A 22,251-nucleotide genomic window follows, 5' to 3' on the forward strand; every position below is an offset into this window, starting at 1 on the left:
ATAAGCTCCAGTACTACTTACGTAGCTACCCAGAGCAATAAAGACTCCCTAATTATTTAACTCGTTTTGTTGAAGAATGCCATTAAAATCATATTAGACATCATCGATTTTGCAAGATTGTTAAAAATTTTTTGGTTAACCTAATTTTCAACTGTAACCTTTGAGTTTGTAATCAAATTAATCAAATATCATTTTTTGCATAAAATATTCCCGGCAAAAATATACGCACTAAACAATGCTACATTATGTTAACTAACTTTTATCAGATACGTGACCCCATCCTCTTCTACACTTCCCATCTTCCGACTGCTCTTGACCGATTCTTAGTCCTTATCTTGTTTACTGGCTTAACCTTTCTACTATTTCCTAATTTGCGTTCCTTCCTTCCTGGTCTAAGCAACGAAAGTTGTGATCAACCTCACGACCGCTCGTTTCAAAGATGGTCAAATCGGATCACAAGAAGAGTTGAATCGAACTCATCTATCGCAAAAAGGAACATGAATAAGAAACGTAAAGTTTATTAGCTATCAATGTAACGAAATGTCACATAGAGAAACAGAATATAAGTAACATAGTCTATAAGTATTATTGTCTCACGTTGTATTTTATTATTATAGATGATCCATGGGGAATGCTTTGAGGAGTCGAGAAAGGATTTGAGAATTTTTTGAGATGATCTGACTATGTTCTCTTTACCATCGCACCACTCGGCACAGGATTAGAGTTGATCCCTACTTCCTGAAATTACTATGCCCATCCTGTTAAGTGACATGTTCTTCTTCAAAAGAATTGTAAAAAAGTGCAAAGGCATCTGGTTTTACATTTATTTTTACGTAGTACTTGTGATGTCTTTAAGCGACCCTAATTACATATTATCACTCTAGAAGTTTGTCTAGAATGTTGAAAAAAAATTGAATTGGAAGAATTGGTCATTGGAAATTTTATTACTGTAGTATTTATTGTTAATAAAACGCGCGGACTACTATTACATCAGTTCTCGAATTTGTTCCTATTAATGTCAGCTAGTCTAGAACGCGCGGGAGCAACTCGTAAAACATAAAAAGTGCTTATGTGGCGCTACTCCACAGAGGGCTAAAAAACAGTCAGGAAGGAACATAATGTAGTAGCGGCCATAAAAAGTGAATGCATTGCATGCATGTGGAGTGCACCGGGGGTGGGGTGCGGAGCGGGGAGAGCGCGGCAGGAGGGGCGTGGGGGTGTGTTTACTGCGCGGAGGGGCGGACGAAGCCAGGCAAGCCGCTCACTGCTACCGCCAGTGTTGTCGTAGGTCACGACCAGAGCGCTCGCATCGCTCGCTACCCTCATTCATCCTTTTAACTCCGCGACGACACAACATGTGAACAATCTTATCTGAAATTTTCAGGAAAACTGTAACGGACATTTTCCAATTTTAATCATTATATTTGAAAAGAGAATTTTCGAGCGTTTGCCGAAAGACTTTTAAAGTGTTCAAAATAAATGCATTATCCGTGAATCTGGTGTGAGATGGCCTTGTCGCTGCAGTCGACGCAGAATTCAAGAGGTTTGTGAAGTTTCAGTTATTAGTTAGTTGCCTCCGCGGTCCGCTGAAGCTGAAGGAAGTGCATGTGTGTAAAGTTTCAAAGTTGCCGGGGCGCGACATGCGTGGAGCGAGCGCCGGGATTGGCCGACACGCTCGCTACTTCCTCGCACACATGTTTATTTGCATTCCAACCTTGCAGATTCAGTGAACCGTAGCGGCACCGAGAGCGTAGCAGCGTGCTACGATACCGCTACAATATTACGTGATACGTAGAAAGCTTCTACAACCGACGATAAAAGTTTTGATCTTGTTAGACTCATATAAATACTATTATTTACATATGTAAGTAGAAAGTATTATAATATTTATTTATAAGCATTTATTTAAATAGTAATTAAAATCACACGATTTATTCCTTATCAACAATAATCGTTTTTTGAAGCACAAATCACGTAATATAAAAACAATAGCAGAACCGTAAATTGTTTGTGTTAATTTAAAGTCCCAATTATGTCTTAAGCTTCAAGCAAAATAGTGTCATAAAATTACTGGTATTACTGTAAATACCTGTAATTACTGGTTAAGCGATAGGTAATGATTAATTAATGATCATTTTGGTTAAGTTTTGAAAATAATGCAATGATTAATGAATTATAATCATTGCATTATACCTAGGAAATAGAAACAATTATGTCTAAAATTTTTTGATAAAATAAATTATCTGGATTTACCGACGGCACCTTGACCTTTGTTGTTTTCACGTATTGTATATGGTTTGTGCATTTCTTATAATACCTACATATATAATATGAAGCTAAGGGCTATATAAAAAATTATACGAAAATTTATTGGTCACTAGGAATTTTGAAGTTTTTTTTTTGGTACTGAATCAATAGCGTCATCGTTATCAAAGATCATTAACCTTTTATTTGTATAATATTGTGCTACTATTGGTTTACAAAATAGTTTTAAAAAGAAATCGAAATCAATAAAATTAAATTAATTTTCCTTCTAAACCCGGAACAATGCAAAAAATATATATTTATAAGCTCACTTATTTATTTGGTATTGAAAGTACCAGGTTTGGTTCGTGCGTCACATAAATTTAATCGTAAATATCTTCTTTTTTTTGTTCATTATATTGAAGCTACTAACTTAACTTAATATTTAACTTTAACTTAATTTCAAACACGAGTGACGCTTTTTAAAATATTCCTATTTCTAAACTTGTGTCCGAGCTACAAGTTGTATTATATTTATTGAAATGAAGACCTTTTAATATTTTTCACACTAAAGTATAAATTTATTAAGTTTATTTTAATCACTTTAATCAAAGCCAATTAAAACCGTAATGGTGATTTACAACGTTAACAATTTGTAATAGTATGTTGTAAAAAAGTAATTTTCAGTAATATTTATTTATTTAATGTTATATAAATGTATTGTAATGTAATTTATGGGTAGACGAACCACCAGACGTTAAGTGTTAAAATCCCAATTGTAACGACTGTTCTATGCATAAAATCGGAAATTATGATTACTTTGCGGCAGAAATATGCAGGTTCGTAGTACGTAATCATATAGAATTCCAATACACCCTTACAAAAAACACTAAAACTACCATAACAAAAAAGCTAATTCAATTTAATTTTATACGAAATCAATAAAAAAATAAAAAAATTTGCAATAAAGTACCATCACATTTAATGTACCATCACAAAAAATTGTATTGGTAGGTTGTAACTCAGTATTAAGAATTGGACGAAGAGGAGGACTTTGGTCTTCCTATTCTCCCTCTTTTTCTCTGGAGGCGCCGGAGTCCGACATAGCCCGGTCTGTTACCCCTCTCGACCGGGTATCCGTAAACGGATTCTCCAGCGTAGAAAAAAAAAGGTTGTAACTCAGTATAACTCAATATTATCTTCACTCATCATCATGAAAAGTTTATGATAGTTTTATATACGTGTGTAGTCAATGTTGCTCATGGAATTTATTCAATGACTACTCCTAAGAGCTCCCTTTAAAACACGAAGAAGATCAGTATTCTATTATATGATCAAAACAACATACCGGGGCAACCTACAATTAAAAATTCAACTGGTTAATGAATCTGTTTTTTACAATCCACTAGATAATTGAATAAGCCGATGGACCATCTGATGTTAAGATTGTCAGAACTCAACATCATAGTGCCAGTATCAACTTTGAAACGTGAGGCGGAAATCTTAAGCGTAACGTACATGTAAAGTACAATAGGCTAAACTACGTAGCTTTGTAGGCAGACGAGCATAAGACCTTCTTGATGGTAAGTGGTGACCATCGCTCATGGACGCCAGTAACGCCAGGGCACAGGCAAGTCATTGCCTACCATTGAATTAATGTCAATGAATTATTACCATTAATCTGGAGACTCTAATCCGGACTCCTTCAAGCTACTTCTAGTACTTCCCATTATCCGACCTTTATTACATTCGTCCACCAAAGTCCCTAGATCCAAACTTCCTTTTTCTATCTTAGTCACTAGGGGTAAGGGGCATATATGAGTACCAACATCCAGTCTATTTCTAGCGAAGTAATTGATATAGTATCATACAATCGTTGTAACAACACAACTGATACTTAAATCATTAGTCACAAGCTGCAACGCCATTCAGCTTGCTGTGTTCAAGAGTCCCAGTAACGGCTGCGCTTAATTCAGAGCTTTCTTAATGAATAAACAAAGAAGAGAAATATGAGAAGTAGAGAAATATCATGTAATAATCTGCTATAAATTTAAATTTTACCACCAGATCACGATAATGGAAATCGATAGCCGCCGCCGCAGTTATAGAATAATTAATGAGTGGTTTTTGATGGTACCAAGATTATAAATAATTAAATTAGCCAATTTGTTTTATGTTTGTGCTGTAATAAGCATTATAGGTTGACCGAACTATTTTATTGAAAAAGGGTTTCCAGCAGACGTATTTCATTTATTTTATACGAAGATAAATAGACGAACTCATGGAACTCCTAGTGGTTACTGAAGTCCATACACATCACATGGAGAACGCGACCACAACACGCCTTGAAACATGACGTCAACTTCGCAATTCTTTTGTATAGCTGCTATTCCCACCCTTCAAAGGGAATCACGTGACTACATCGCGGCAGAAATAGATGAGATGGAGACTACCTATTTGTGCAGGTGGTGACGTTAGCAATACATTGGTATAGTACGAAAAGATCGCCGCTGCTCAAACTCAGTTGAATCTCTCAGTTTTCTTCTACGGCACCTACTGGAAGAGATAGGGATGGACAACAAAAATATTTAGTGAGTCTGTAAGTTACTTTAGTTAATTGACAATTAAAACAATATAAATACAAGTTGAAAAGATTACGTAAGCGAGGAAGCCAAAAGAAATTCGGCGCGTAGTATATTGCGCTTAACCCTAAACTAGGAATCCATATGAAGTCTTTAATCTGTGCGGCTACTCTCCGACTAGAGGCTAATCGCATTACATTATTTCGAAATTAGGACGGACATAAAGTAATCGTCGACTAATATACCACTGGCGTAGAATTTTTCATTGAAATAAAAATGCCTAAGTAAGTTTTGCAGAGTAAGTGTAAAAAATACTGATTGTTACTATCTGTTAAAAAAATATCGATATATACTCTATGCTGATCTTATCACCAAGAAACTAATTATAATATCATACTAAACTATCTCACGATGAGAATTTCATTACATATTTTGAAAAAATCATTTACATACTATGTCTTCGTATTTAATCTATCTATCGTGTTAAATGTTGTGCATAAGTAAACTCATTTATTCCAGTAATAAGTTACAACAAATAGTTCAAAACCAAGAGCGAAGGAAAGTAAACGAGTTACATAAAATCGACCAAAGTAGTAGTACATTCGGCTTTTTATTAATCAATCTGAAAGCCAAGATTTCGCAAAGCAAAAAGCCTCACAAGTGGCGGAGTAACAATAAAGATGTGTCATTGACACGTCCGTTATCGGCTGAACCCTTACGCAATAATGAGTTATGGAGTGGTGAGCCGCAGGCGACTCCATAAAAGTATTGAATATGGGTTATTGACAAATATTTATGGCGTATAAAGAGGGGATAATTACAACTCTTTAGGACATAAAAAGCGGCACACGGAAGGGTGCGGTGCGCTGTAAAAATTTATCGCCGACACTGTCACCCAACGGCTAATAAAAATGGAACATTATTTAGTTTCTTTTTACGAAACAGCGACTTTTGTCAATTACTAATACAAATTTGAATACTTATCAGCTAGGGTTTTGAATTTTTTGGAAGATCGTGTTAATTTTGTTATCTAAAATTCAATACATAAATAAACTATAACACTTCAGAATTACTTATTATGAAGAATAGCGTCATAGCAAATGTTACTAGCATAATGTGTAACTTGATTATCCCACGGTTCCATGTGGTTTTAGTTTGGAATTTAGTTCGATCTTTATACAGTAGTCTGTCTACTTTGTGCAAAACGTAATTTCATTATTTTAGTTTCAGCTCTCATTCTTGTCACAGAAAAGTGTGTATTTACGCACAGAAATAATTATTTTGTTACACATATTATTTATTTCTAAAATCGGTTTCTAAGACGAAAGATATCCAGAAAGGCAGCTACAATCGGCTAATTGAAGTCACAGAGACCTAAACATCACATCATAATCTTTTTTGTCATTATCTTCAATATACTTACGCAGTTTTCTTACAATTTCGTAATATACTGTCATTACATTATATTTTGTTTTTAACTGGATTTTCTCTTGTCATTCGAAAAATAAGGTTATTTACTTGTTGAAACTTGAACATTAAGCCTGGTGTTGTAATTCTGATCACATCACAGGGACGGCTCGCTGCTTGTCCTACAAACATTGAAGAATGTTATTAAAAAGTTATGGGATTATCTCGTGGTACGTGCCGCGCGAGACGCTGCCCCTAATCATAACTTTAAAAATTATCTCATCCGAGAAATTTTACATTCACTTTGATAATCAGTTACGATATGGATTATATTTATACTATACTAGAGGTCCGCTCCGGCTCCGCTCGGGTCTTTAACAAAAATTTCAACGATATTTGACGTTGTTTTATTTTTTAAAATAAAAGAACACTTATTGCGGTATAACTGTAATAGTTAGACATATGCTGTCGCGACACTTTTTGTAAATAATAATGTGTTCTACAAAGTCGTAGTACATTATTTTATTCTATCATCAATAGCTTTTGCAGGGCACTCGATATAAAGAATATTTTTGGTAATATTTTTACACCTTGGGTTACATTATTGGAGTTTTAGTAAGGATTCCTAATTTTTTTCAAAAAAGATTATAGTCTATGTCACTCGGGATTAGTGTAGCTTCCAAACAGTGAAAGAATTTTTCAAATCGGTTTAGTAGTTTCGGAGCCTATTCAATACAAACAAACAAACAAATCTTTCCTCTTTATAATGTTAAGTATAGATATAGACTAACTATACGGAGACGTAGAAATGCTTTGTTACAAACAAAATAACGAAGTTGCGGCAATTCTCGCAGATGACAAAATATTTTGCCTTTTTCAATTAAGTGCGACGGTGAGGTCTCAGCTCGGCTCCGGGAATTAATTCGACAGCTAAGTAGATAATGTACGGAACTCCCTCCTCGCGCCGCCTCTTCACGCCTCGAGGAGAACTTTCAATTATGATTTTGTCTAATTTTAATTAAGTGCTCTCAAAAAGGCTTTTCTTCAACGAAATTAATATTTGAATATAATTTGGGCGGAGCGGGCGGGCGGAGTTTGCCGCTCGAGGAATAATTAATTCCATTATATAGGTAAGTGGTCGGGTCGCTCCCGGCCCGACATTCGTGTATTCTTGCTGACACTATAAACTTACCGAACTTCATTGTTCTCTAATTTCAAACAATCAGATATAGGCGTAATAATTGTTAAATAAGAGGGGATATTTATTTCTTCGGTAAGACTAGTTGACCCGGCAGACTTCGTAGTGCCTCAATCGATAAATAAAAGACCTAAACTTTTCTATAAAATAAACTTAAAACAAACAAAAGGAATCTGTCCGACGGGGGATACATCAGAGGAAAAACAAATTTTTTATTTTTATTTAATTCCGAGCATTTTCAAATTTACCTTTTAAACCTTCTCTGGACTTCCACAAATAATTTAAGACCAAAATTAGCCAAATCGGTCCAGCCGCTCTCGAGTTTTAGCGAGACTAACGAACAGCATTTCATTTTTATATATATAGATTAAGATAGATTATTGAATGTATTATAAATTTCAGATTTAAATTAGGAAAACTTTTCAGAATTCTATAAAGCATTTTGCGCAACAGGTCGGGACGGAAGCGACCTGCAGCCGCGAGATTGCGACCAAATGTTTCCTTCACACAATCTGGCTTAGTTTTTACCAAATTTTTTGTTCTCTTTGACTGATAAGTGTGCTATTGATAGTTACAACTAACTTGTTTATTTAGGTCGTAAATAGCAACGTTGACATTTTAGACTAAATAAAAACGACTCGCGAATTAATATTATACAAAAATTTCGTATATATTTTTTTGTTTTGTTTTAATAATGACATTTTCTTGCTTATAAATCGTTATGTTTTGTCGTGCAGGTGTATCAGTACGACCTCTTTCTACAATGCGTCAAGAATCTCTTCCGATGCTGGCGGAGAGACTGCTTGCAAGCCGCGCTGCCGCTCTGGTAGCAGGTCTACCGGCCGAGCTATACTCGGGTGCGCTACTGGCAGCGTGGCCTCCGTCGCCACCTACGCCCTTGCTTCCACCACCCGAACTGGATCGTACTCGTAAGCGACGTCGCACGCCTAAGCTCGATGACCAATCTACTGCACCACCTTCGCCACCGTCCTCAGGTTCTTCGCCTGGTGCAACCGACCCGCCCCGTGATAAGCTCTTCACCTGTAAAGTCTGTTCTCGTTCCTTTGGTTACAAACACGTTCTGCAAAACCACGAACGGACACACACGGGAGAAAAGCCGTTCGAATGCAGCGAATGTCACAAAAGATTTACTCGTGATCATCATCTTAAGACACATTTACGTTTGCACACCGGTGAGAAGCCCTACAGCTGCCCACACTGCCCTCGTCATTTTGTCCAGGTTGCTAATTTACGCCGCCACCTCCGTGTGCACACTGGAGAGAGACCATATGCTTGCACTCGTTGCCCTGCACGTTTTTCTGACTCTAATCAACTAAAGGCACATGCGCTAGTCCATGAAGGCGATGCTCCTTTCGCTTGCCGATGTGGTGCAAGATTCAGACGAAGACAAGCGGCTGCTTTACATCGATGCGCGAGCGCTGGATGCGAGCCCGACACCCCAAGTCCTCCGGTGGCAACTGCATCTGATTGGCGTTGGGACGAGTGGCCCGAACAGACGGAGCCCGAGGATTTATCACTGCCGCGGCGACCGGCCACGCCGGATTCGCCGACCGACTTGCGCATGCACTCCGCGTAGTCGTCGTGCGCCTCTTAAGCGCGCCGCTGAGCCGGTATACGAGTTCCTCCCCCGTAGAATCGCGTCTATTCTGTCAAATTAATTATGAAAGTTAGATGTCTTTCGTCTCTAGTTTTTAGTGTAGTACAATTCTTTACCTGAATTCCAGTCTCTTTATAATAATAATAGTTATCATTCGGCTACCTAAGGACGTAACAACGGTTAAGTTTTTGTAAATACATTACGTTTTTCTCGGTAAGACTACCGGGTTCAGGCTCGTAAGATAGTCTCGACTATTCTTTTTTATGACTTTGTATTCGCAATGCTCGCTGTAAAAGGCTCTTTTTTATTTACGTTACAATTTAGAATTTTACTGTCGTACTATTTGCATAATCTCAAGGCAAAGCAGAGTAAAAACTGCACGGTTTTGTTCTTTTGTTTTGCAAGTTGCAAAAACAGTAAAAGAGCACCTTGCACAAAAGATCTTTTTTGATTTATTTGAACTGATTTATTGTTTTCTATTGAACAAAAACAAATCGTTATGGTCTATGAATCGATCTTTATAAAGCGTCTGTCCTTCTTTGGCTCATAAATTTGTATATGACAACTTGGTGTTGATTCAGACAACATTTTCAACAATCAATTCACTTTATTTCGCTTCATTGAGAGATTTATATACTCTCAATTCCATCGTCTTGGATTTCTTTTATTATATTTGACAAATTTCTTAAAATTTTGTAATTAAGAAAAGTCTATCACCTTCAAACGATAATAATTGACTTTAGAACGAGATTAGTATAAAAAAGAGACAAAATTTCAGGAGAAGAATTGAATTTGCATGGACATCGTGACGACAGCATACACATGACAGAGACGCTTCATGCTTTTGTATATATGCTGACATTTATTAGAAAATTATTTATTATTTATGTATTAGTTTGTAGGTGTTCCAATAAATGTATTTACGGTATTTATTCACATTAGAGATAACCGCGTTGGCTATCATTGTACATAAAGTATTTGTCTAGATGTAAGAGTTGTTGTAGTAAAACAGATAGTTGTCTTCTATCAGATATTGTGTGTAGGTGTAATGTTCTTATTGGTGGTATCTCTATAAATTATGAACGATATATTATAATATGAAAAGTGTTATTAAATATAAAGGTAAAGGGAGACAAAGAGCTCACAGAATTGATTTAAAAAATGCTACGCGAGAAGTGTGACCCAACGAAGCATTCGTCATGTGTTGTACATACATTTGCTAAATTATATTTCAATTCTTTGAGTTTTCTGTCAACGTGCTATGGATGAATCCACTCTGTGGAGCCGTTCGTTTGCGAACGGTTTTGAGCAATTTGTTCTACGGGTATTAGTTTCCTACTAGATAGATGTATCGTGTTTATTTTCTCATTGTTAATATAATTTAGGAACGTAGTGTTGTCCTTGACGGTTTTTGCGCACACGATTTATGAATACTGCATGTATATATTCAATCTGTAATATTTGTTGATTGTTTTTATTTTATTTTATCTCTTAGATAGTAATAAATGTCGGTGCGTAGGGTCTCATTAGAGACGTTAGTTTACGAAGTATATTTTCCAAAGAAATTATTGGTACAAATATTGTAATGTACAAATTTAAGGTAACGTTCCGATTAGAAAGTTGTAATTGTAATTCGATGTTGCAATGTTTTAATATTACTAATAGTTAGTGTAAAGTTAGGCAAGCGTGCCATTATCTACCTCATTCGACTATACCACGTCAGGGTAAAGAGCCAAAGTTCTTGGAATATTTTCTATTGTTTATCTCTGTCGGGATAATGTACTATTGACAGGATTTAGTGTAACTGATAGCGAACTGCTATCGCCACGTAACAAACACCATTTGAGACTGATATTCTTTTCATTATATTTGTTTGCCGATACCGCCCTTATTTGTGGTACATTTACATACCAACGTTACACGCGTTAAGAGGTCAATCTTAATGCAATTATTTATTTAAAAAGTATTCATATTCAAAGTTATACTAAAAATGTCTTATTATAAAATAAAATAAAAATGTTTTCGCCATTACTGCAATCGATTTTAGTTCCTATTTACTTAACTGTTTTAATTAATTTGTTTTTCTTTATTGTTTGTATGATTATAGCTTAGTTGTAAAAGTTTGTCGGAAGAGCTCGACTTCTGGCAAGTCCTACATCGCCGACTTTCAATTGAAACTCCTTAAACAAATCTACCTCATCTTTTGCCATCATACAGGTGTTTCGTTTGAAACAAAGTACTTGTACAAATATACATATAGATATAATTGTGACTACGATACTATAAATATATGTATGTATTTCTTATCGGTGTCCAATACTTATTGAAATAAAAAAAAATGTTTGTTATTTATTTTTTCTAAGTTTTATTGAACCCATCTTTATATTAATTAACTCACGAATTTTAAATTGTAAAAACCACTACTATTAATATATATTTCCCAAAACATACATATGAACTCATATTTGGTTACGTGTCAGCATAAGTACCCAAAGAGTCACACAGACACGACATTGCTGGTTCTGGACTGTAGATCGAAAAAAATGATTGCCTTTGGAGGCAGACAAGCATACGGCCCATCTGATGGTAAGTGGTTACCGTCGCCCATGGACGTCAGCAATGCCAGGGGCAGAGCCATGCCGTTGCCTACCGTTTCCTTAGTAAGCGATAGTAAGATACCTAAATAGTAGATACAAAGTTTCCTATTCCTCGTCAACCATACTAGCTATAAGCCTTAAGTTAGCAAATGCACCGAGTTATTAGTGAGGGGATTAAATTAGAAATCAAAGAGGACGAAGATTTTTTATTAGTAGTGGGAGCACGGTATCATCTATGGGCTCCCGTAACCCCCAATTTAGGTAGGAAGTGAATACCAAATCTGTGGATGTGTTGCGATACACATGCTTACATTAGAAAATAACATGTCCTCAAATACTTGCCGATTCTTCTCGGTTTTTTTTTGTTCTTTTCCTGTCTATGCTGATAGCCTTGAGAGGCTATTTCAGCTTTACCCTAACGTGTGTAGGTGAGCTCACGGGGCTCAAACGGGAGTGCTGCTAACACGAACCCTCGCAAGTGCCGTGCTTCGCAGAATCTACCACCGGATCGGAAACGCGACCCACTGAGAAGATCCGGCGAGAAACTCAGTAAGCACACTTCTCAGTAGTGAAGCTGCATTCGTATTAGAAGTGCCTAATTATGGAAAAAACAGCTGAACAGCTTTTGGCAATAATCTCTATCTCTAATATATTTTTATTATTTGCTGACCCCTAAATTCACCACATGGTCACATCTAGAAAATAATATATGTTTTGACAAGATTTTTCAAGTTACCTTTTTTTTTATTGCTTAGATGAGTTGACGAGCTCACAGCCCACCTGGTGTTAAGTGGTTACTGGAGCCCATAGACATCTACAACGTAAATGCGCCACCCACCTTGGGATATAAGTTCTAAGGTCTCAATTATAGTTACAACGGCTGCCCCACCCTTCAAACCGAAACGCATTACTGCTTCACGGCAGAAATAGGCAGGGTGGTGGTACCTACCCGTGCGGACTCACAAGAGGTCCTACCACCAGTAATCACAAGAGGTCCTACCACCAGTAAAACCTACGCAAAAACCAAAAAAATGACTCGTAGAGTAATGAGTACTCCGTAATTTCACACTACTAAAATACCATGGGAAGCTTACCTTCGAAAAAATATATCATTAAATGACCAAAAAATGAACGAGCATGTCTTTGTTGTTAAAAATAAAGCGATCTTTACAACACCGTAAATAAAAAAAACAGTAGGTACTGACTGAAAAAACATACTTATACAAAATGTATTTTTCGTAGTGCAGAAAGGTTTTAATTGCCTAGTATTAGGTTATTGAAGCCCATGGATAGCACGAAGGCACCTGAAGTATGCAAAACTATACATACCACGCGGTTTTACCTGCGCTAAATTTGTTCAGGAAAATTGAAACATGTCGCATGTTTCCTGGATAAAGAGGCCTTTGTCTGTTTCTCGTCCATAAATTACCAGTTGATTTTTAGATCCATTAGTACCAATACATTGTTGTATTGTAGCAGATATACCCATCTTCGCTCGGATTATGTGGTAGGACCTCTTGTGAGTCCGCACGGGTAGGTACCACTGCTTTGCCTATTACTGCCATGAAGCAGTAATATGCTTCGGTTTGAAGGGCGGGGAAGCCGTTGTAACTATACTAAGACCCAAGAACTTATATCTCAAGGTGGGTGGCGGCATTTGCGTTGTAGATGTCTGTGGGCTCCGGTAACCACTTAACACCAGGTGGGCTGTGAGCTCGTCCACCCATCTAAGGAATGAAAAAACAAACGTGTGGCACTCGGGAACTGCCGCGGTAAAGCTATTGCATAACATTTTTTATCAACTTATGCAATTATAATTAACAATGATAATTTAATATTAAAACAATCATAAAACAAGACCACGCTATATTAAACATTAATAAAAGCAAAACCTTAACTGTCCCCTTCACACACATAAGCTAGACCGTGCGAGAGAGAGATGGGCAGAATTTTCATGATGCGCATGCAGTGTGACGTCACGCCACGCGCTTATTCACAAACACTACACAAGCGCAACGTGCGAATGTCTTGAACGCGAGCTACATGGTAGGCGGAGTGAGGGGTGTAAGGTTTTTTTCGTTACGGAATTTCATGATTCGATCTCGCGCTCAAGGCCCGCGATAAAAGCTATGCAATAGCTTAAAAATAAAAAAAAACATCTAGATTATAATCGATCTGGATGCGAATTTCTTCCAAATTCGTTCCACCATTTTTGGGTGATAGAGTAACAAACTAACATTTATGACATTAGGTAGTGTAGTTCAATAAAAGTAGTACAACTTAGGGAGTTAAGCAATGTTATGTACCGTGTGGAGGCCGCGCGGCGCGCTATGCATTTTAGCGTAATCGTTTAGAGAGTATAAAAGTAAGTAGCAACCGGCAAACTGGTTCAGTCCTAACAGAGTATCATAAAACAGCAGTTGCATTTATGACGCTTCTCATACTGATACTATACTGATATACTAATAAAAAATTAAACAGATTTAAAATATGTAGTATAGTTTTATAGCATAGTTAGGCGAAGCAGCTCACGGCCTATCTGGTGTTAGGTTACCTTAACCCTCTAGACCTACGCTCGCAATGGTTCGACTAACACGTCACTCTCTGAAGGAGGCTTAAGAAGATACACAATGCTTAGAATCGGGGCTATTTTGATAGAGAGGCACGTATCATCTTATAAAGTATTCTTTTTTTTTATTGCTTATATAGGTGGACGAGCTCACAGTTCACCTGGTGTTAAGTGGTTACTGGAGCCCATAGACATTTACAACGTAAATGCGCCACCCACCTTGAAATATAAGTTCTAAGGTCTCAATATAGTTACAACGGCTGCCCCACCTTTCAGACCGAAACGCATTACTGCTTCACGGCAGAAATAGGCAGGGTGGTGTTACCTACCCGTGCGGACTCACAAGAGGTCCTACCACCAGTAAAACTCCTGGTACACCAGTATTCGGTTTTGTATCGAAAATTTTATTAGGCAAAAATAAAAAAGTTGATAATTTTTCTGGTAAGAGATGGCCAGTGGTCCTTTGACTGAGAAAAGCGTGTAATTTATCTAAGATCGGCCGTAAGTAATGAGTTGTCGCACTAATATAACGATATCCCCCTATACATCACACGGAACGCACACACGCGTGCCGATTCCGTAGAATTGACACAGACCTACGCAGATTCGGAACAGACACGTTATTTATGTAATCTTTACAATATTTACGCCCCAAATTGTAATCACTCGTCTATGATCAATCTACAATATTCATATATTATGGCTATTTTAGTCATATTGTTACAACGATCTCAAATAATATGATCCTAAGAAATAAAAAGTTTTATAAAACTTAAAAAATTCAAACTGAACATTGTGGTTAGTGACTGATTATTTTTCTCGTATAAAACAATATAGTTTCTTCATGAAAGGCGGAATCAGATTGAAATATGTTCAGAAATTTTAAAGCTACAAGTCTTATTATCACGTTTGACAGAAATTACACCGAACTGAATAATGACGTAAAAAGGTTTACAGTACATACTTGCTTTGCGAATAAGGAATAGAATATCGCTTCCTCAATCCGCACCAAAAATTTTCAAGGGGCTATCCTCGAATGTTATTAACCATTTTAAATTTTCTTCCATACGCGTATTTAATGGGTTTCATTTTATTCAAAAAGCCTATTTATCTTCTAAGTGATACGACTTCAGCGACTACTCCATTGAATAATGAGTATTTTGATATATTTATGTCATCTATGAACCATTATTAGGCTAAAACAATTAGTTTAAATACTAGAGGAGTTGATTCGCATTTGTTCATTTTGATTGTAAGAACCGGGCAGCCATGCCGGGACAGCATTGTCGTAATTCAGGAAGCGCCACGCGGCGTCTTCGCATATCTCCGTTGGCGAACGCACTGGAATCCGACTGGTATTTATTAAATTAATCTTCTACCCCTACACTCCAACATGCGACACCGGCAACTAGTTATGGATGTCGCTAAGTAAACATATTACATGTTTGTAAGTAACTAATCGTATCTTGTCTTCTATTTTGGAAGACTTAGTTCGCTTAATAATGATATTTATTTCAGACTGTCATTACGCGTCCGTCACTACGCCATTGTGTTAATTTATATTTTTGAATACTAAACTAAAAAAAATTTAATAGGAAGTAAAACTTTATGAATAATTTGTAGCGTTAATGAATACAAAATTATTACACTCTTTTAGTCCTAATGTCTTAATCTAAATGTTTGGCTTATTTTAGTAATATGTATTATTATACATACCATCACCGACTGAAGCATTGCAGGCGTGGTTTTTTTTATTTTTTATTACTTGTATGGGTGGACGAGCTCACAGCCCACCTGGTGTTAAGTGGTTACTGGAGCCCATAGACACTTACAACGTATAAGCAGCCACCCACCTTGAGATATGAGTACTAAGGTCTCAGTATAGTTACAACGGCTGTCTCACCCTTCAAGCCGAAACGCATTACTGCTTCACGGCAGTGCAGCAGAAATAGGCAGGGTGGTGGTACCTACCCGTGCGGACTCACAAGAGGTCCTACCACCAGTAAATATCATTGGGTGGGCCTTAATCTGGTCCAGTAATTATTTCCGGTCCGATTTACCTTAATTTATGCTTTTAATTATTCATTTAGTGTTTAAATTTTAAAAGAGATAAATACCGTTGTAAAGTCGCGGAACAGTAGTCGCCAGGAGTTCGGGTCGACGGGACGAGAGCGAGCGAATTATAATTTATTTGGAGAAGTGGCAACGAACCCCTCCGCGCCCCGAGCTGCCGCCCGACCTACCCTTTGCTTTCGCCCTTCGTTATGAACGTACGTCGCGAGCATTGCAACTCGGATTTTTAAATTGTTTTACCGCTTTTATTAATCTATACTGTTTTTCATTTATTTTAATTGATTATTTCGTTATTAATTTTATCGTTCTTCTTATGTTATTCTTAGTATGCTTGGAGCAGTCAGAGTTTAAGTTTTCTAACTTCAACGAGGTTTTTAGTTATTTAAGTTTATACTTCAAAAAGTCTATCAAACACATGAATTAGCTTGGCTAGTAACATAAATCATTGTAAATATATTAGTTAGTGCGAGTAAAAGCGCAGTAATTTTAATTACTGTTAGTTGAAAACACACGATTTACTATGTAAAATCAATTTTAAATTACACAAGTAGACACCTTGGGGATAGTGCAATTGTGAAACCTTTCGTTTCTTCTGAATAGCGTGTTCGGAAAGTGTCGTTGAAAATTTTAACAGAAAAATTTCACACCTTTGGGATCGAATTTCGAAAAATCCTCCATCGATCTGGTACGATTCTTAGGATATTTCCTCTAAATTTAAATACTCTAGATTCACTAGGCTTAGTTTATGTTATATGTATATCCGAATAACTGATTGTACACATTGTGTCGCTTTACCTCTGCAGACTATATTCAGAATTATAATATTCTTCTTCAAAGCAAGATCGAGATATATGGCACGGTACGCGATCAATGTCTATGGGCTCTTGTAACACTCAACATCAGTTGCACTGTAAGCTTGTCTGTGTCAAAGAAATCTCAGCAATAATTTTATTATTAATTTCCTTTTTTTGACAACTATTATACTTATACAACTTTTCTTTAAAAAGAAATGTAGAAATATTCCCAAAAAAGCTATAGGTTTGTGTTAATAATATATTTAATAAATAACTATTAATTTCTGTAACTCAAAAATGTTGAGTTAAATGAATATTTCTCATTTACTAATTAAGTTACAAGGTTTTGGTAGTGAACTTTATACTTTCTGTTTTTTCTGTAGGTAGGTTTCGTTCAAAGGAGCTGGAGGGGCGCGGGGCGAGGTGGCGGGCCGCGGGGTGGACGGAATTAAGAGGGAGTCGGGGGACGCCCGCCCTGGATACTGAGAGGAGTTTTAACCAATTAATTTTGTTCCTCAACGCAAACTCCGCTATATAATAAGGTATAAGTAGGCATTAACTGAGGCGCGCCGATAGCTAGCCCGGCCGGGGGCGACTCGCCTAGCCTCTTATAACGATGTTTTATTTCTTGTTAAGCTCTCTGTTTCTCCACTTTTAATATTTAATGGCGTTTTCATAGCTCATTTTTATAGCGCACTTACAAATCCCAGCATTATTGATGCTGTTTTTGTCGGTATCTTTTGTTTTAATGGCGACGAACGATCTTAAATGATAGATTCATTAATATTGGCATTAAATCTGTAGGGTAAGATTTTACGTCCACAATGTTTTTAGTTATAGCTTAATTTGTTTGTTTTTTATTTTACTTTTGAATAATAAGAACAATTTTTCTTTATAACTGAATAACAACAAAGTAAGTTTTATTTTGGTTTTCTAAAACTTTAAACGTGTTTGTATAATACATTTACTTTGTAACTTTTAATTGTAAAGTTCACTTAAAACAATCTAATATTTAATTAAATAAATATCTCGAGCGCATTAACCACGATATTCGTTGAGAAAGGGTGCGCGTGCTAAAAAAAATTCGAACAAATTATTTTACGCTAAAATAAATGGTAGGAAATAGTATTAAAATGTTGACCACAAATGTAATTGATTGATCCATTAATACACTCAACAAACCCAATAGACAATATAGCGCCAATGTCTTATAATAAAATAATGAAAATAAATTGCGAGTCATAGACAGCACCTGACGAACATCATCGGCTTTGTTTAACGAACCATATGTCACTACCTCGTTCGGCTCGACACAATTTCCTCTTTACTTTTAATACACAAACCTAAATTCAGCATCCCATAAAAAAAAAACGTCTCGACTCCACCTAAAAACTGAAAAGATTCTGTATTTAATTTACCCGAAGCGATGAGATTTAAAAATAAGAACCACAACAAAAACAAGAGAGGAGATCGCGCCTTGCACTCGCTCGCGTCAATATGACGTTCTTAAAAAACAATCCTTAACAACGGTATTGTGTTGTTAAAAAACAGGAACGCATCACACGAAAAAACAAACCGCAGAATACCGTTAAAAAACAGAATGCAGCACGCGAGCCGAGCCGAGACACCCTTTCCCTTTTGCGCGTCGCGAGCTACGTTTTTTTTTCTTTTATCTAAGTGAGGGTTGAGTTTTTTACTTATGATACTTCGAATAAATTAATAACCGAACGTGCTCATAATCTGTTGCGAGGAACACTTTCGGCTTTGTTAATTTTTTTTTTAATGTTGGTATTCATTTGTTTTTGTAACGCGGCGGAAACGAAACAGAACCGATAATTACGTCCGTCGATTCTGCGACAGGTGTGACCAACATTTCTGCATTCGTTTCTTTGGATTTAAAACTGTGATTGGCTGTTTGGCCTCGAACACGACCGTCCTGTCTCTTCCTGTGAATGCTGAAAACGGTGACTAAAGAATACGCCGTAAGTCCTACCCTGGTAAAATTGGAAAGGCCTCCGGGCCACCAGTAATCTCTCAAACATAAAAAAATGATACGCCGTAGAAATATCTGCATCTAATATTTGGTAGCTTTTTTTCACGATTCAAATTTGCGCTCTTCATGATGGTGCAAATATACAATTGTGTAGTCAGCAAATCAAACTCAGTGAATATGGTCCCGCAGTTCTGTTATTACAGTAAATGCTAAGGCTCGAATATAGTTCTGCGGATTTTTACTGGTGGTAGGACCTCTTGTGGGTCCGCGCGGGTAGGTACCACCACCCTGCCTATTTCTGCCGTGAAGCAGTAATGCGTTTCGGTTTGAAGGGTGGGGCAGCCGTTGTAACTAGACCTTAGAACTTAAATCTCGAGGTGGGTGGCGCATTTACGTTGTAAATGTCTATGGGCTCCAGTAACCACTTAACATCAGGTGGGCTGTGAGCTCGTCCACTCATCTAAGCTATAAAAAAATATCACATTTTCCATAAATTAATCCAATAACTAAACTGACAGATTAAATATTTGTAACACAAAAATACTTCATTAATTTAACTGAACAAATTGAAACGAATTCTTTACTAATTACACTTTTCTAATGGTCATCGTACTTTACTGCTAATTCGGAATCTAGTTTTACCACTGTGAATAACCGACAAGAAATTTTGGGCTTGCCATTTAACGACTACTAGTGCACAAATGTTCACGATTGATTTCCACGGTGAAGGAATAACATCGTGTAATAAAAATCAAAACCCGCAAAAATTATAATTTCCGTAATTACTGGTGGTAGGAACTCTTGTGAGTCCGCGCGGGTGGGTACCACCACCCTGCCTATTTCTGCCGTGAAGCAGTAATGCGTTTCGGTTTGAAGGGTGGGGCAGCCGTTGTAACTTACTTGAGACCTTAGAACTTATATCTCAAGGTGGGTGGCGCATTTACGTTGTGGATGTCTATGGGCTCCAGTAACCACTTAACACCGGGTGGGCTGTGAGCTCGTCCACCCATCTAAGCAATAAAAATAAAATAAAAAAACTACCCTTGGTCGAAACTCGACTTTAGACACTAAGATTTTGATTCATTTTCTATACTAAACGTTCTGTTTTGTTATTGAATTTCATTCTTGTGAAAGGTGGGTCAAAACAAATTGAAAATTGTTTATTGTTTAAAGCTAGTCGTTACTTAATAAGCAAAGAAATCGGCTGGCATACATTGCGTTTTTATATCGAAACTACTTTTTACACGCTGCTTCATTCGCATTAATGTCGAAAATAATTTTATTCCCGTGGAGCAATACTATTTTTCTTAGTGAAAGATACCCTAAATTCTTTTTTGAACTCCTCACACTGTGTAAACAAAATTTCATGGTGGAATCGTCGTGGCCTAAAGGATAAGACGTCCGGTGCATTTGTATCTATCGATGCAACGGTGTTCGAATCCCGCAGGCGGGTACCAATTTTTCTAATGAAATACTCACGTAACAGATGTTCACGATTGACTTCCACGGTGAAGGAATAACATCATGTAATAAAAATCAAACCAGCAAAATTATAATTTGCGTAATTACTGGTGGTAGGACCTCTTGTGAGTCCGCACGGATAGGAACCACCACCCTGCTTATTTCTGCAGTGAAGCAGTAATGCGTTTCGGTTTGAAAAGTGGGGCAGCCGTTGTAACTATACTGAGACCTTAGAACTTATATCTCAAGGTGGGTAGCGCATTTACGTTGTAGATGTCTATGGGCTCCAGTAACCACTTAACACCAGGTGGGCTGTGAGCTCGTCCAACCATCTAAGCAATAAAAAAATATGGCGTTTTTCTATCGAAACTACTCTTTACACGCCGCTTCATTCGCATTAATGTATAAAATAATTTTATTGGATGGGATTGGATAATATATTTTTTGGAGCAATACTATTTTTCAGAATGAAAGATACCCTAAATCCTTTTTTGAACTCCTGACACTGAGTAAAAAAATTTCATGATAATCGGTTTAGTATTTAAGTCGTAAAGGCGAAACAGAATCGAGATACAGAGAAATTGTAAAACTGACACATATAGGAAAAGTTTCAAGGTAGAGATGGCTGCATTTACGTTGTTGATATCTGTGGGCTCCGGTAACCCCTTAACAACAAGTGGGCCGTGAGCTCGTTCACCCATCTCAGCAATAAAAATCTCATTTGCGTCATCATAATATAATAGTTTTTAGAGGGTCTTGGTCATCATCAAAAATCGAGAATATTGGCAATCTTTAGAGGAGGCCTTTGTCGAGAGACAAGCTGTTTTTAAAACCACACCGAACGCCGAACGGAATCATTGATATTGATTATAACTTAAATTTAATTTATTATTAAGTAATGTATTAAGTTAGTAATTAGTAAGTAAAACAGCAATAAAGGCTTATTATTATTATAATTATTATAATATAATAGTAAGAAGATTGTATAATAATACGTATATTCCAATAAATTTATATGATACTAGCTATAGATTAAATATATAGCTTAAATTAGCTTATATAGCTTAATCAATATATACATTGATTTGATCTAAAAGAAACAGATCTATATTTCTGAACATCAAATATCTATTCATATTGTTGCTGTGTAGAGTATAATTTACATTGCATAATACAATTTATATTACACAAACACTCCTCTCTAGTCGTTAATTTCTCAAATTTAACGTTCCAAAATATCATAAACCTGTTTTTATAGCAAACATGGTCCGTAACATTTTTAATGTTGTTGTGAATTTTATAATTAATACACGTTTACTTAAAACATCGAGATAGTGAACGAAGCGTTTTGTTTTCACTTAAATAACTAAAAGTCCTCTGTTTGAAGGAATTTTTATAATAAAATTGTAATGTAATTACAGTTGCGGAAAGTCGTTTTAAGTCTCCTGACCATCTGTGGGCGCGTCACCAGATTTAGAAATAACTTTGATTTGAATGTATGTTTTTTTTTCTCTTAAATATCAAAGCAAAAAAAATGTCACAATTCGAACTTCGTTGAATCACGGGAGCAATGTAAGCAAATATTATATGAATACATTCGATGCGCATTGTGATTCAGTGTGATTCGTGCACGTGTTCCGTAGGATGCGCGTCAAATCTTAGTACTTCGACTACAATCGATTGGCTTTACGGGTTCTTAGCCCTTTTATGATGAG

The 22,251-nt window shown here is 36.6% G+C and overlaps 1 protein-coding gene across 1 annotated transcript; it reads left to right on the plus strand.

Annotated features, from left to right (window-relative positions):
- Nucleotides 1-1,250: 1,250 nt before the first annotated feature.
- Nucleotides 1,251-11,401, plus strand: LOC114249073 (uncharacterized). Its single transcript, XM_089732583.1, has 2 exons — nucleotides 1,251-1,543; nucleotides 8,169-11,401. The coding sequence occupies exons 1-2, from the start codon at nucleotides 1,507-1,509 to the stop codon at nucleotides 9,026-9,028; spliced, it is 897 nt and encodes a 298-aa protein (XP_089588709.1). The 5' UTR covers nucleotides 1,251-1,506; the 3' UTR covers nucleotides 9,029-11,401.
- Nucleotides 11,402-22,251: the final 10,850 nt, after the last annotated feature.

This window comes from Bombyx mandarina, chromosome 13 (assembly GCF_030267445.1).
Source record: "Bombyx mandarina strain Sakado chromosome 13, ASM3026744v2".
Lineage (NCBI taxonomy): Eukaryota > Metazoa > Arthropoda > Insecta > Lepidoptera > Bombycidae > Bombyx > Bombyx mandarina.